The sequence below is a fragment of the Ailuropoda melanoleuca genome, chromosome 11 (genome assembly GCF_002007445.2).
Source record: "Ailuropoda melanoleuca isolate Jingjing chromosome 11, ASM200744v2, whole genome shotgun sequence".
NCBI lineage: Eukaryota > Metazoa > Chordata > Mammalia > Carnivora > Ursidae > Ailuropoda > Ailuropoda melanoleuca.
In genome coordinates this window covers 4,274,312-4,289,698 of record NC_048228.1, presented here as the reverse complement: position 1 = coordinate 4,289,698, position 15,387 = coordinate 4,274,312, and the positions used below count along the sequence as shown (strand labels likewise).

The window sequence follows — 15,387 nt, the reverse complement described above, 5'->3', positions numbered from 1 at the left end:
CACCCAGGCGCCCCATTCCTACCCTCATTTAGAATCGTCCTGCAAGTTGGCACAGGCCAGAGCTCAAGAGAGCCGCCTGCTGCAGGCTTAGCTTCCTGGAGAGGAGCGGGTGGTCTTGGCCCGCTCGCCCGGCCTCCAGGCGCAGCTGCGTGCTGTGCACGGGAGCGCCGGCTTGCAAAGCTCTAGGGCGAGCGGCCGTGGGCAGCCTTCCAGGAAGGGAACGGTTTCAGCGGGTCCTCTGGCCACGGGGATGGCCCAGCAGCAGAAAGTCACCTGCAATGCTGGGGGGGCAGATTTCAGGCATTCCCCAGAGCCTGGGCCCGCACCACCCAGAAGACAGGTGAGGAGGGCTGTCCTTACTGTGGATGGTGCCCCATGAGAAGCCTCAGGGAGGGGAAGTCTCCTTTGGCGGCAGCATAGTGGATGGGCAGAGCGCCTGTTTCCGTGGTCACGGTGGGATCCCCACCGCCATGACGCAGTAGCCAGTCCACCACCTCAGGGTGGCCGAAGCGGGCAGCCAGGTGCAGGACTGTGGCACCAGAATTGTCTTTGTCCTGTGGGAAGAGAGCCCATTAGTCCTGAGGCCTTGTCCTTCTTGCATCCTACCAGCCACAGGGTGTTCTGTGCTTGGACCCCTAACTGACCCTCTTTGAACCACACCCATGCCACCCGTGCTGGGCTTCCTGAGGCCTGCAGGTCATGACTGTGAACAGCTCACATACAGTAGGCTTTCAGGACGTGACATGCTTGGCTTCCCTGCAGGGGCAACTGTCACCCAGATGATCAGGGAACCCCCGAAGGAGTGAGCAAGGGTAGAAGGGGCAAGAAGGCTGGGCTGTTGTGGCCATACCCGGATAACATCAGGACTGCAGGGGGCACCCCCTGCATCTAACCCTTGGCCCCTTCCTCTCCCTCTTCCCCTCCCCAGGTGTCATGGGAAAAGAGGTCTCCAGGTTGGTGGGCTTCCAATAACCCAACATCAGTGCAGGAAATGGCCCCTGCCCGGGCCCCAGCAGACTCCCTGCTCCTGGCCCAGGGAACAGGCTGTGTTCTCTCTCTGTGGAGGAAGAAGCTTCTGGGTACTGCTGGCAGGGCCTGGACAGTCAGCCAACCGTGGTAGGTGTAGGCTAGAGGCAGCCCCGAGGAGAGGCTTGGGCTAGACCCCTTCCCAGGCTCCCCAGAGGACTGGGCCCAGAAGTACTAAATATGTCATCCATGACCATTCAGGTGTGTGTGTCTGTTGCAGGAGGGGGCTGGCAAGAGCCGTGTATGTTACTCGGGCAAGGAGGGGAATCACAGAGAACCCATGAGTCTGGACTCAAAGGCTGGAAGGTATGTGTGAGTGGGTATTAGTTCGGGAACACCGCGAGCTCCCAGAGCCTAGCAGGTGGGATAATGGAGAGGTGGGCAGCGGCACAGGGAAGGGGATCGGGCAGCAGTGGGGGGCGGGCATGGTTTACTAGGATCAGGGAAGGGAAGCCCCTCTGCCCAGAGAGAGGCACTGTGGGGACCGGGGTGGCCAAGGCAGCCTGAGGAAGGTGGATCTCAGAGGCTCTGGAGAGAGGAAAAGGGGACAGAGGGGACAGGGGCCTGGGGCCACAACCAGTAAGTCGTCAGTCAGGCTATGGGGGTGGCTGTGGGGCTAGGAAGGAGGCAGCCAGAAGGTGAGGCAGAGCGAGCCGCACACAGGCAGCTGAGGACAACACTGGGACTCCTCTGGGTGCTGAAACGCCCAGTCTATTCCCCTGAGCCCACACATCTGCGGAAGGGGGGCAATAAGGAGAGGACCCAGGCTTTGTGCTCTGAACTGCCCCCAAGGCTCCAACAGCTGTGTAGGCCCCAGGAGCCTCACATGCTGTGGCCCGCACCTTAAAGCTGCTTATCTCTGGGCTGAGCAGGGCGGGGATCGAGGTCATCCTCCCCACACACACACTTCCGCCCCCAGCACCCTCGCTTGCTGGGGCTCAAGGGAGGGAGTCTTGATAAGCTGGGCACAAGGCCACTTGTTCCCTCACGTCCTCCTCAGTGGCCGGGGTGGCTTCCGGCCAGTCTGGACACTGGGCTCAGGGAGGCATGCCACCTCCCAAATGAATGGGCATGGACCATGAGCCAGGAAGTCCTGATAACAGCGCAGGCCAGGAGATAAGGCATCAGCCATCTCCCAGGAAGCTTCAGAAGGGGGACCTTGCCATCCTGAGGGTGAAGTGGGGGGATAGGGTCTGGACATCCTTAGGGTACAACCGACCAGCTCAGAGTCACCCCCGCCTCCTCTCCTCCATCCAGTTAGCCCAGTGGTCTTCCTAAGTGGAAAATCAGCTCCGGTTCCTTCCTCCAGTGGCTTTTCCCTACAACTAGGATGTCATCCAAATTCCTAACCAGCCTATGGTGGCTTCTCACCCCTCCCCCCCCCCATAAGTGCCTTCCTCCTTGCCCATACTGCTGATGCTGCCGCAGGACAAGAATGTGTACGCCTTGGGGCTTTGCACTTCTTGTTCCCTGTGCTCAGAACTCTTTGATCAGCACCTGGCCCACCTCCTTCTCATCTTCCAGGACTCCCCTCAGAGGTCACTCGCCCCTTGCCACCTCGCCCAAGCAACTAACTCCCTGACCGCCCCTCACCACAAGGCCCGCAACACCTGATGGTACCCAGGGTTGCTGCCCATTGCCCCCACGGGCTGGCAGCTCCGGGAGATCAGGCCTGAATCCCTAGGCCTAGTACCTGCTGGATGCCCTATTGCCAGCAGGAGCCAACAGGAGAGCTACACATCAGGGCCTGAGCCACCGCCCCCCCTCCCGCTCCAGCTCAGGAGGGACCAGGTTTATATCAGCCTGGGGGCCACTGAGTGAGACCAGGTAGGGTCCCAGGGTAGGAGGACTCAGGCCAGGCTGGAGAAGCAACTCACAGCTGGAAAGCAGGAAGGTGCTGATGTCCCAGGGTCAGCTAAGGGCCCAGGGAGGCCCCATTTACCACGCCCATCACCCCTACCCATGTCCTGGCCTTGGGGACACCTGCGTCTGGGCCTGGGGTGGGCTGTAGGACTTTGCCCACCCCTCTTCCGGACCTGATCCCAGAAGACCTGGGCTTCTGATTCTGTGCCCCGCCCACTCTCTAGGACTCCCCTGCATCAGTGCTTTGCTTCCGCGCCCCCCCTCCCCCGCCCAGTCCTGGCTTAAATAATCGTGCAGGTAAGCCCAATTCCCTCTGGCTCCCCATTACCCAGTGCCCCTCTCGACCGTGGCCCCGGCTTACCGGGGCGCCTTCCCCAGGCACTCTCGACCTGGGGAACCCACCCCACCCCCAGCCCTCGGGAAGGAGCTGAAAAGCAAGTTCAGTCGGGAGGTACCCCATCTCACCCACCCTGGAACCACCCGGGCTCTAGGCCAGAGCTCTCCCCTGGGGAGGAAGCCGCAGGGCGCCCAGTGAGCGGCGCAGACCCACCTGCACTCCGCAGCCGCCCTGCGAGAGCAGCCACTGCAGGCAGGCGAGGTGGCCAGTGGCGGCAGCGTCGTGGGCCGGAGTGGCGCCGTTGCGCGCGCGGGCCGCGGCGGGCAGGGAGGCCTCCTCCACCAGGAAGCGCAGACAGTGCAGCTTGCCGGCGCGGGCAGCGTGGTGCACCGGCAGCGCGTCCAGCGGGTCCCGCAGCGAAGGCTTCAGCAGGCCAGCGGCGTGCAGGGACTTCAGCACGTCCAGGTCGCCCTGCCGCGCCGCCTGCAGCGCCCGCTCCAGGGCCATGGTGCCGCCCGCGGCGCCGTGACCAGCTCAGCGCGTTCCCCCGGGAGCCATGCACCTGTCCTGGGGCAGCGGGAGAGCCCGCGGCGCGGCCGTCGGATCCCTGCGGCTCGGGGAGGCGGAGCGGCTGCCTGCCCGGTCTCTGCCCCGCACCGCCTCGCCTGCTCCGCTCCGCCTCCGCCGCGCTCTGGGCCTGGGGGCTCCCGCGGGCGCCCGGCTTAAGCCTGGGGCCCGCCCCCCGCTCCGCCTCAGCCCCGCCCCCACCGCGCCGCTCCGCGGGTTGGGTGGCCGGCCGGGGGCCGGACTTCCGCGACAACGGCAAGTACGCCTAGGGACTTCTCTCCTGATTTAGCTCACGTGTAAATAGAGACCGCGAAGGGAGGCCAAACGGTTCGAATTTGAGAGCCGTCCAGGCGCTGGCGAGCAGAGCCCCCAAACGAATTAATTCATCAACGCAGTGTCCACTGCATGCTGTTCCAGGCGCTGGGGACACAAGCCAGCAAACAATTACTGCCATTCCCGAGAGTGACGAGTGTCACCAGAACAGTAATATGGGGTTAGAGAGGGAGCTGTAAGGACTACGTGGGTGGTCGGGGAAAGGTCCATCTGAGAAGGTGTGGCAGGCTGGGTTTTGAATGGTAAGAAGGGGCATTCCAGGCAGGCCAGACTGCAAGGGCAAAGATCCTGGGGCAGGAACAGGCAAACAAGTTCCTGAGGGGCTCTGAGTCTGTGCCAAAGTGCATGCAACAGATGCTGGGCCCTCAGCCTTCTGGGGTTCTCCAGACCCCAAGAGCTGTCCTCAGCCTCCTGGAGGCAGGAGAAAGAGGAGGAAAAGGCAGGAATACCTGGGACACAGGTTTCTGGCTCCAGAGGCTGTGGGGCTCAGAGAGCACCCAGTGCCTCTGTCGAGGGGCGGGGAGGAGTCAACGGTGAGCTTGAGGGCCTGGGCCTGGCGAATAGGGAGAAGGGAAAGTAGGAATGTGGGGAGATGTATCAGAGCAGTCACCCAGGGAGCAGGGCCAGGACCCTCCCCTGAGGGCTCAGGACTGTTCCAGAACAGGAGAGGGGTGGGAGAACACACAGGCACCAAACCAGCCTACCTGCATAGCCGGAAGCCTTTCATGGGAGCTGCAGGGAGGCACAGTCACTGGACAGGAGGAGGAGCTGCCAGAAGGCGGGGGCTGCGTGGCTGTGGGAGCACAGTCAGCACGTCTTGTGAAGTTGAAACGGCCTGTGTCCTTCCTTTCCTATTCCTCCCCCGCCCCCACCTCCCCACTGGAGACTTGTGAGGGCCGGGCCCTGGGCTGTTTCACCCAGCACCCAGCTAGGCCCAGCTAAGGGAGGCCCTGAGCTGCAGAAATGCTACGGAGTGAACCTGCTTCCAGGAATAGTGGGAGTCTCAGTGCGGGATTCTGGGGCTGCCACCTGGTGGCGCTGTGCACAATTACCTCCAGCGCTCCAAGATGCCCCGTAAACCAGAGGTGCTGTGCCTGCATGGCTTGGTGGGCTGCCACCCAGTTCCAAAGGGCCAGAACGGCCTTGCTCCCTCCATGGGACCTGTGACAACTGGGCCTGGGACCCCTACCCAGTGGTTTGTGGACAAGGGGAGGGAGGTGTCTTATCCTGGAAGCCTCCATGCTTCAGCTCGCTCTTGATGCCCACTAGAGCTGCCCTTCTCTAGTACACCCAGTGGCAGGCGCACCGTGGGCCCTACACATGGCAGAGGTGCTGTGAAGACAAAGCTAAAACGGCTTGTCTTTGGTGCCCCTCCTCCGTGCCTCCTTGGTGACTAAACATCCTTGCAACTCATGTTCTTCACTCCCAGGGTGGTTCCCCTGATCCTGGACACCCTCATGTATCACATGGTTTTGTCATTTGGGGGCCAGATGGGGGTGATGTGGCAGCAAGGCAGAAGAGACACCCCAAGCCTCTCCTTCCATGGATGGGTTGCCTGTGAGCAGCTGTCCTTGCTGACCATCCTCTCAGACTCCTCTCAGAACACTGCCCACACTCAGGCTGAGACCCAGGTCTTCCAGGCTCCCCAGGTCCACCAGGTCCTGCAGTAGCCCTAGAGAACCCAGGCCAACAAGAACACATTTATATATTTATGGAATCCCTACTGATCACCAGACACTATGCTGTCTCACCTGCATGTGTGTGTGTGTGTGTGTGTGTGTGTGTGTATTTGAACCTAAACACAGAAGCATTTATTGTTAGAAAAGGCAAATCTTACTCTCAACTGGGTTTTAACATCAAGGCATGAGAGTGGAGATGCCCTGGCCTCGCCAGGTCTTTGGCTCCCTCCAGTGCAGGGCTCAGTTCTACCGAGACCAGCTACCTCTACCACTGTTCCCTTGTCCCAGCAGTGACAGTTCAAGTCCCTCCCTGTTACCCAACAGCTGGAGGGGACAGAGTATGACAGACTCTGGAATGCCTTCTGCTGGATCCCCACCTTCTCTAAGCTTCAGGGAAACAGGAAAAAGTCCCAACAGTCAAAGTGCATTTTCTGCAAAAGCTGGAGGGAGGTATGGGACATTCCTTTGCTCAAAAAGCAAAACAAAATCAACCAGTTGGGTGAGTTGATGCTGCAGACGTTTTGGAAGCAGCAGGGAGCCCCTGTAGGAACTGGTGGGCAGGGAGAAGGCCCCAGGCACAGAAGTCCACATCAAAACCTCTGCTCAGAAGTGGGGAGGCAGAGGGGCCAAGCCAGTCCAAGAGGGGCTCCCTCCCTGGTTGCCTCAGGATTGTCTCTGGTCTCCAGTGCCAGGCTCCCAAGAGACCTCAGTCCTCGGTCACGGGTGAGGGGGTGAGCTGCAGCTGAAAGTTCTCATTCCAGAAGATGCTGATAAAAACAAGGCCACTCTGCGAGCCACTGGCCTGTCTTGTAGCTGTGATTCCATGAGAGTTCTGTGAGGAGAACCAGCCTGGAACTTTCTTGGTAGAGACGGCAAAGCTGATCAAATGCTTGGATTTGCTGTGGGTCCCGGACAGGTCCTGAGGCCACCCTCCGAACAGCAGGGTCTGCTTTGGATGGATGACAAGATGGAGGTGTATTTACCTGGGATGGGGTTGTCATTTGTAGCGTGCCCACCCTGTCTGCCCCTCGGTTTCTGTGGTGCGCGTTTCGTTAGCAGACAGAATGAGTGATGCAAATGGCCACAGCGAAAGCCAATAATTTCATCTTCACCTGCATATTTAATCTCCACGGCAACACTATGAGAGAGGTATAACCACTGTCCCCATTTTGCAGCTGGGGAAACTGAGGCACCAGGAGATTTGTTTGTTTCTATTTTTTTAATGTATCTTGCCTGAGGTGACACAAATGCTTAGAGCACCTCCACTGTCTCCTCCAGATTTCAGCTCCATCCCCACCAGGAGGACTCCCCTCATCCCCCTGCTGGGCTCAGGCCATTCACCCACCCCATTCAGACCTCTCCCCCCACACACACTCAAGGGCAGGGACCAGGGGTGGAGTGTGTCCCCACTGTACCCTTCCCTAAAGCCTGCACCCCCACACTCTGCCCACTCAGCTCTCTTACCTGTTTCCCTGATTATAATACTTCCTCCAGTTAACCAGCAAAACCTCCTTTGGTTTGAAGGGAAAGGTGGGACCACCTGGTCAAAGTCCTTCACAGCAATGGGAAAATGGAGAAGAAATTTAAAATTTGGAGTTACTGGCACCAAAAAGGGAGATTGCTCCCCCAAACCCACTCTCCAGGGGTCCACAGGCATGGAGAGGGATGTTCTAGGAGGAATCTTTCTCCCCAGACCATTCCCCCAGGAGCTAGCATCAGGGTCTCTCAGCAAAGAAGCAGACGTTGGTGTAGGGTGGTCTCATGGCCCAGAGCTGAGTCTGCCAGTGTGTGTGGTGACGGGAAGCACGTGAGGCATTAGTGATCCACTAAGGAATCCATGAAGTCCTTTTCGGAGCCCTTAAAGAATAATTCATTACCTTGGAGGAGGCTGGCCCATAAGTACTCTGGGCTCAATGATGCCAGGGGAACAGGGGCTCAGGCATTCCCAGGCCTTGCTGGGCCAAATGTGTTGAATGTTTTGTTCTCATAATTAGGACTGTTATGGGGGTTAATGGACGTGAGGCCTAAAAGGCTCTTGGCGTGCAGTACGTGGTCCATAAATGGTGGCCAGTTGGTGCTTTGAGTGCCGCAGACGGGGATGGGTGGCCTGAGCCCCGGTCACCCCGACTGCTCCGGGCCCCTTTCTAATAGCCATGCTGGTCGTCTCAGGCCCTGCTGGGGGTCATGGAGTAGGGGGACATGGAGCCAGCAGCGAGGGTGTAGCGCGGAGGAGGGGTTTGCGCGTACCAGCGGGGGGGATCCCGTCCAGCACCCTGGACAGCGCCTATCGGCTCCGAGCCAGGGTACCACCTCTCCGCCAGTCTCGGTGGGTCCCGCCCACCATCCGCCCATAGGTCCGCCCCGCAGGCAGCAGTGCCAGCCGCGGGGCTGTCCGTTGCCCCGCCAGCCGGTTGGGGGAGGGCAGCCCCGAGCAGATGGGCGGGGGACGCCCAGGAGTTTGGTACAGCAACGGCCACGCGGCGCGGAGGCGGGCCCGGCGGACCTCTGGGGCTGAGGCGGGTAGCGGGGAGCGGGCACCCAGGACCGCCCCGCCTCGCTCATCACGTGTGCTCCGACTGTCCCGCGGGTAGGAACCCGCAGCTGGAGCCAGTGGAAATGAAAATGAGCCCAGGGCTCCTGGATTGCCTCGTCTTCTCGGAGCGTCAGTTTATCCATCCAAAACTGAGCACGGGAGAACCCAATGATTCCTAACTTGATGAACCGCTGTAAGGTTCTATGGAGTGACTGGAGCCAGGGCATGCAGTTCAGCGACCAGCCAGTTCCCAGCAGCTAGGGCCCGAGCAAATCGGCACTTTACTCCGGGCCTCGGTGTCCTCTTCCAGCTCGGCCCTTCTGTCCGCAGAGCTACTCGCGGGAGTCCTTTCCCCTGGCTAGAAACCTACGTGGGGGTTCACTGAGGCCCGGGCCTCGGCGGCTCTGTCCGGCGTTGCGTTGATACGCGCGCGGCGGCGCTTCTCCTGCAGCGGCTTCAGGCTCTGCGGACGGGCGGGGCGCCCCGGCCTAGGGCGGGGCTCAGAAGAGGCGCTGAGCTCCAAGGGCCGCGCTGGTAGAGGAGGAACGACAGGCTGGGCAAGCTCAGAGCAGGCAAGGCTTCGATGGCGCCCACACACACCCCTGCAATTGCTGGGGTGCGCCCCCGGCCAGCGACCCCGCCGCAGATGCGATGCGAAGGCCAGGAGCGGCACCCCGGGGGGCTCCGCCGTCCCCATTCCGCCCCTACCCCTCGGAGGAACAAAGGCGGGAGGTGGGACCCGCAAGCAGCCAGACTCCGTGGGGAGGGATGGGGCGGGGCGGGGCGGGCGACTCCGCCGCCTTAAAGCCGGGTGGCTGGCGTGCTGCGCACCCCTCCGGCGCCGGCTCCTGCAGCGCGGGGGACTTCCGCTCCGTCCTGGGTCTGCGCTCCGGGTCAGCTCGGGCACAGGTCTCCCACACTCCGGGCCCGCAGCGGCGCCGCTTCCCCGCCCAGCATGGGGCTGCCTCGGAGAGCCGGGGACCCGACGGAGCTGCGCAAGGTAGGAGTTGGGGAGTGAGGGCTGAGCGGCCGGGGCGGGGACCCGGACGCGACCCGCGTAACCTCGGCCTCGGCGCCCGTCCGCAGAGCCTGAAGCCGCTGCTGGAGAAGCGCCGCCGCGCGCGTATCAACGCAAGCCTGAGGCAGCTCAAGGGGCTCATTCTGCCGCTGCTGGGCAGGGAGGTGGGTGCCGGGGCCCTCGGGGGCCGGGGTGGGGGCTCCGGGGAGCGGCGCGGGGAGGGCGGGTGGTCTGAGGGGCCCTTGCCCAAGGAGCCGGAGGGGGGGGGCTCCGCGAGGCTCCCGGGGCGAGCCCGAGTGGGGCTGGCTGAGAGGAGCCTCCCCAGCCCCGGCCTCAGACGTCTGACACCCAGGCAAGAGATCGGTGCTCACGGCAGTCTGCCGGAGATCTGTCTCGTTTGTCCGTGTCTCTGCCCCCCTCCCTCGTGGCCGGGCGCAGAGCTCCCACTACTCGAAGCTGGAGAAGGCGGACATCCTGGAAATGACCGTGCGCTTCCTGCAGGAGCTGCCTGCGTCCTCCTGCGCGGCGGCAGCGCCCGGTGAGTGACCGGCCCCACCCCAGCCCTGCCCCATGCCTGACGCCCGGCATCCCACCGCGCGCCTCACCCCACTCTCCGTCCGCAGAGCCCTCGGACAGCTACGGTGAGGGCTACCGCGCCTGCCTGGCCCGTCTGGCGCGCGTGCTGCCGGCCTGCCGCGTTCTGGAGCCCGCCGTGAGCGCCCGCCTGCTGGAGCACCTGCGGCGGAGGGCAGCCGGCACCACCCCCGATGGCGGGCGCGATGGGGATTCCTGCGGCCCTCCCGCGCCTTCCCCGTCGCCCCCGCCTGCGCCCGCGCCGCCTGCGCCTCCCCGCGGCACCGGCCTCTGGAGGCCCTGGTAGCCCCCTCGCCAGTCCACGGACCCTGCTGATTGCAAGAGACCCGGAGCGCTGGGCAGACTGAGGAAACTCGTGGTGTCGGCTGCTGTTTCCGCCACGAGGGACCAGCTGGGCACCTACCACCAGGCTGGAACCTGGATGTTTGTGATCTGTGTGGCAGACTGAAGGCCTTGCGGACTCAGCTCGAGGAAATAGGGAGAGCAGCCCAACCTCCTGCATGCATCTGAGCTGGAGAAGGGGGCCGCTGGTTGCCGGGGAAGGAAGGAGCTCCCCTCCTCAGCTGCCGCGAGTGGCTCTAGAACTGCGCCAGCTACGTGTGGGCAGCCCGCACACCTGTCCCAGCAATGGCAGCAGCCCATGGCCTGGGCCAGGAGCTCACCTGAACCTGGTGCAGCCCTCTATTCTGACTGAGCCTCCTTACAGCTCAGCTTGGTCACCTCTGGACACACAATAGCAACCGCCTGAGGGGCTCTGCGCCGGGCAGCCATCACCTCCACTCCCGGGCTCTCCTGTCCTGCGCTTGCATTGAAAGGGACAGGGTGCAGCCAGGGCTCCCTGTTGCTGGGGGTGGAGGCATGGGAAGATGGCCTTGGGAAGGACTTATTTCCCCAAGCATTCAGTCACCGCCTATGTATCGCGCAGCAGTCTAGGGGGGGCTTGGCGTGTGAGGAAGGGGTGGGATAAGAAGGACGGTGCCCTGTGGCCTCAAGGAAGCTTGAGTCAGTGCCAATGTGAGGTGAGCAGGCCTATGTCCTGGAGCGGCAGAAATTCCATCTACTTGCAGATAACAGCAAGTAAAGGAACAGGAAACACCTTTCTCTGTTTTCTCTTGCAAACTGCTCCCTGCTACTTGTCAGGACAGGTTACCATAAGCCGCTTGTTCTTCAGATTTCTTGTCCCTCCGCCCGGAAGCAAGGGGAGTCTGAGGAGACTCAGGGAGGGGCCTGTGGCCCCCAGTCACGGGTGCCCAGGAGAAGGCACCTGAGGCCTGCTGGTCATGCTTCTGGTTCACGGGGTTCACTGAGCACTCGAGGGAGGTTGGGACTCCCAACTGTCCCCAGTCCAACATCCTGAGCAAGGGACCAGGGCACTAGGGACAAGAGGAGCTGCCGGGGTGGGGGTGTTCACTCCATCCAGCTATGCCACAAAAACCTCTAGTGACCTGGGCACTGATTTGGGCGGCCAGAGGTGGGAAGCTGTGGGCGTTATCCAAGGAGTCAATGTTAAGACAGCAGGGGAGCCCCCAGCCAGGTGTGCTGTCCTGCGTCCTCGTAGGCTCCTGGAGGGCAGGGCTGGGGCTGAGCCTACCTCTGTGTCCCCAGGGAACTCAGCACGTGGTGGCGGATATCATGAGCTAACAAACAGGTGATGTCGCTGGACCACAGCTGAACTGAACCCTTTTGCCTCAACTCCCACCCCCAGTCCCTAATGTCAATTTGAATATCTGTTCCACCAAAGCCTGTGTACTCTGGGGACAAACGTGGGGGAGGGTGTGGAGAGCAGAGAGAGCAGTGTCTGCTTGCTTCCCTGCTCCTGAGAGTGGGAGCCTGCTCCCCCGAGCTGCTAGGAGCAAGTGGAGGAGGGGCAGGTAACCCACAAGCCCACACCCACCACATAATGTCAAGTTTCCTCATTGGGTCAAGGACTCCGCGTTGGGCACACCCTGAGCAGACTCCTTTTTCCTAATAAATAGGAGCTTTCCAAACAGCTTTGAACTCCGTAAGAACTGACCAAACTGAGGCCCCCTTTCCTCGGTTGGGTCATATTTGCCACTTCTGGCTTCCAAGCCCCTGATTCCAATCAAGCTATAATACAAGCAGTCAGGGAGGATGGGATTGTAGACAGGCCAGTGACTCACAGGCTCAGGTGTTCCAGGGAAACCTGAACCAGGCGGCCCGCCGGGCCCTGGCAGGGAGCTGAGGCATGACCAGGTGGGTGAGGTTCTGGGCCCACGGCGAGAAGCTGGTTTCCCAGCAGGGATGGGCAAGAGTTGCCCAGAAGGTCTAAGCTGGGCTTATGAAATAGGGAGAACACCGGCCTCCTCTACCGGACGCCTGCAGGCACCTCCCCAGGTGTTTCAGAAGGTGAGCACAGGGCAGCGCAGGCTTTTTCTATGTGGGCGTGAGGCTGCCTCACTCAGGGGCATTTCGTGAGCTTTGACAAGGCCCACATCGTGCCCACTGGTCAGCTCTCATGATGCCCTCTCTGCTATGGTCCCATGACTGATCTAACTCTCGAACTCTGTCTGGTTATCACGCTTGGTTGGAGAAAAGGCTCCTGTGTCTCTCATAAACCAGTGGGTGAAATGATCCAATGACCAGAGCACAGAGCTGTCTGGGAAACTCAGGCTGGGGCCAAACCCCACATGTCCCCCCGGCGCCAGTTAATTTGAAGAGGTCAAATCTCGCTTCCAGGGGCGAGGATAAAGAGCAGGTTGCCAAGGAGGTCTCCTTTAATAAACATTTGCAAATTGCTCTGTTCTGCCTGTGACGCCCAGACTCTGCCAATGAGTCTCCCACTGGTTTCTCTAATAGGATCAGAATGAACATAGCCTGTGGGGAATGTCTGGAGAAATCTGCAGCTCTGCAGGACCCTCCCCATCATGCTTTGGGATGACCACTCTGGAGATACTGGTGGGACCGAGGGGGGCTTCCCCACCATCCTTCTATTTGAAACACCAACATGTGGCTGTATTTACTTTCAAAAAACACCCCAGGTTACTATAGAAGTCCCAGAGAAGAGCTAACCCAGCCAATGGCATTTTTTCCTCTTGGTTTTACTTCTTGCCTGGCTGCTTACCAGTGCGGCAGTGTCTCGGGGGTACTGACTGAGTACTTTCATGTGTGTGTGTGTGTGTGTGTGTGTGCGCGCGCGCGCGCTTGCACATGTGTGTCCGGGCACAGCCAGGTGACCGCCCTGCAGGGAGCTGCCTGGGCATGTGATGAGGAGGAGAAGGCTGCCACCCACTGAGGGTTCCCAGTGAACTACTAGTTTCACTCTGGGTTTTGAGAGGCCCTGGCAAAGCCCCAGGTGCTTCAGGCAACTGTAATTAAACTTTGAATGGTTTCAAGGGCGTGAGAAAGGCACTTAATGGGCACGCCCCATGTGCATGTGTGGTGTCTTGTCACTGAGATCCATCCAGGGGCAGGAGGGAGCAGGGTCCCGGCGGCTGGTCACAGGAGCCTGCTTTGGGAGGCAGGGTTCCCTGGCCTGCGGGCGAAGGAAGGAGATTTGGAGCTGAGCACAGGCCCACTGCTGGTTCTTCTGGAGGCTCCGTCCAGAGCCACCCACCATGGGGCTTGGTATATTACAAACCTGAGGGAGACTAGGGCTTCTTAAAGAACAAAGAACCATTCTAGACCTCAGAAATCAGAGGCAGATCCAGGTTTCGTGAGGATACATTCTAATATAAAATTATAAATACAGACTTGGTGTGAAAATAAATATTCAGAGTGAAAAAATAAGTCACGTCAAACTAGTGGTGCTTGCAGATTGAGGTCCCTGTCTTTGGTCTCTCTTTAAGCCATTCATCAGACACACTTCCTGGTGACAATCCTGGCCTTTCCTCTGTTCCAGAACATTCTACCACGTCATGCCCTTGCTTGGGAGCAGATCCGAGCTTGAGCTTCCTCAGCCTCCTGGTAAATCCAGAATGGACTCTCAATGCTCAAATTTAAGAATCCAGAGGCTCAAATGACAACAACAAGGTAAATGCCTTCCATTTGCTGCATCCGTTCACTACAGTCTATTATATTACGAGATCTATATTTACACAAACATTTACTGCATTTATGACACTTTTTTTAAAAAAAGATTTTATTTATTTATTCAACAGAGATAGAGACAGCCAGCGAGAGAGGGAACACAAGCAGGGGGAGTGGGAGAGGAAGAGGCAGGCTCCCAGCAGAGGAGCCTGATGTGGGGCTCGATCCCAGAACGCCGGGATCACGCCCTGAGCCGAAGGCAGACGCTTAACAACTGCACCACCCAGGCGCCCCTTTTTTGACATTTTAAAAAATTGAAGTATCATTGACACATGGTATTAGTTTCAGGTGCACAGTACAGGATTCAACAATTCTGTACACTCCTCAGTGCTCATCATGGTAAGTGTCTTAACCCCCTTTATCTGTTTCACCCATACCCCAGCCCCCTCCTCTCTGACAGCACCGGTTTGTTCTCTGTATTTCGGAGTCTGGTTTTTTTGTCTCTTTTTTTCTTTCTTTGTTCATTTGTTTTGTTTTTTAGATTCCACATATGAGTGAAATCATATGGTATTTGTCTTTCTCTGACTTCTTTTGCTTAACATTGTACGCTCTAGGCCCACCCATGTTGTCACAAATGGCAAGATCTCATTCTTTTTAATGGCTGAGTAGCGTTCTATTTATATATGTGGTATATACACACGCACGCACGCACACGCACGCACGCACACCACATCTTTATTCTTCTTTGTCACCCTTATCCATGGACCCTTGGGGAGCTCCTGCATCTAAGCGATTGTAAATAATGCTGCAGTAAACATAGGGGTGCACACGTCTTTTCAAATTAGAGTTTTTGTTTCCTTTGGGTACATACCAGTAGTGGAGTTACTGGATCATGATAATTCTATTTTTAATTTTTTGAAGAACCTCCCTACAGTTTTCCACAGTGGCTGCACCAATTTGCATTCCTACCAGCAGCACAGGAGGGTTCCTTTGCCTCCACATCCTTGCCAACACCTGTCGTTTCTTGTCTTTTTTACTCCAGCCATTCTGACAGGTGTGATGTGATGTCTCATTGTGGTTTTGATTGCATTTCCTGATAATTAGTGATGTTGAGCATCTTTTCTTGTGTCTGTTGGCCATGTGTATGCCTTCCTTGGAAAAATGTCTTTTCGGGGGTGCCTGGGTGGCTCAGTTGTTAAGCGTCTGCCTTTGGCTCAGGGCGTGATCCCGGCATTATGGGATCGAGCCCCACATCAGGCTCCCCCGCTGGGAGCCTGCTCCTTCCTCTCCCACTCCCCCTGCTTGTGTTCCCTCTCTCACTGGCTGTCGCTCTCTCTGTTAAATAAATAAAATATTTTTTAAAAAAAGTCTTTTTGCATCTTCTGCCTATTTTAATCAGACTATTTGGTTTTTTGATGTTGAGTTGTATAAGTTCTCCCTATATTTTGGA

At 58.9% G+C, this 15,387-nt stretch overlaps 2 protein-coding genes across 3 annotated transcripts in view; one reads left to right on the top strand and one right to left on the bottom strand.

The window, feature by feature from the left end:
* The window catches only part of ESPN (espin), a 38,008-nt gene extending 34,118 nt beyond the window's left edge, over window positions 1-3,890 (bottom strand). The window contains exons 1-2 of one of the 2 annotated variants that reach the window (XM_034671151.1): window positions 3,440-3,890; window positions 361-554 (exon numbers count right to left, since the gene is read on the bottom strand). In XM_034671151.1, the coding sequence (XP_034527042.1) occupies window positions 361-554; window positions 3,440-3,733 (488 nt within the window). In that variant the 5' untranslated portion in view covers window positions 3,734-3,890. The remainder of the gene's footprint in view (window positions 1-360; window positions 555-3,439) is intronic. The other variant, XM_034671152.1, reaches the window with a different exon arrangement.
* Window positions 3,891-8,922: 5,032 nt separating this feature from the next.
* HES2 (hes family bHLH transcription factor 2) lies at window positions 8,923-13,623 on the top strand. Its single transcript, XM_019804472.2, has 4 exons — window positions 8,923-9,338; window positions 9,425-9,520; window positions 9,795-9,894; window positions 9,980-13,623. Exons 1-4 carry the CDS (start codon window positions 9,294-9,296, stop codon window positions 10,234-10,236), a joined length of 498 nt encoding a protein of 165 aa, XP_019660031.2. The 5' UTR covers window positions 8,923-9,293; the 3' UTR covers window positions 10,237-13,623.
* The last annotated feature ends 1,764 nt before the right edge of the window (window positions 13,624-15,387 follow it).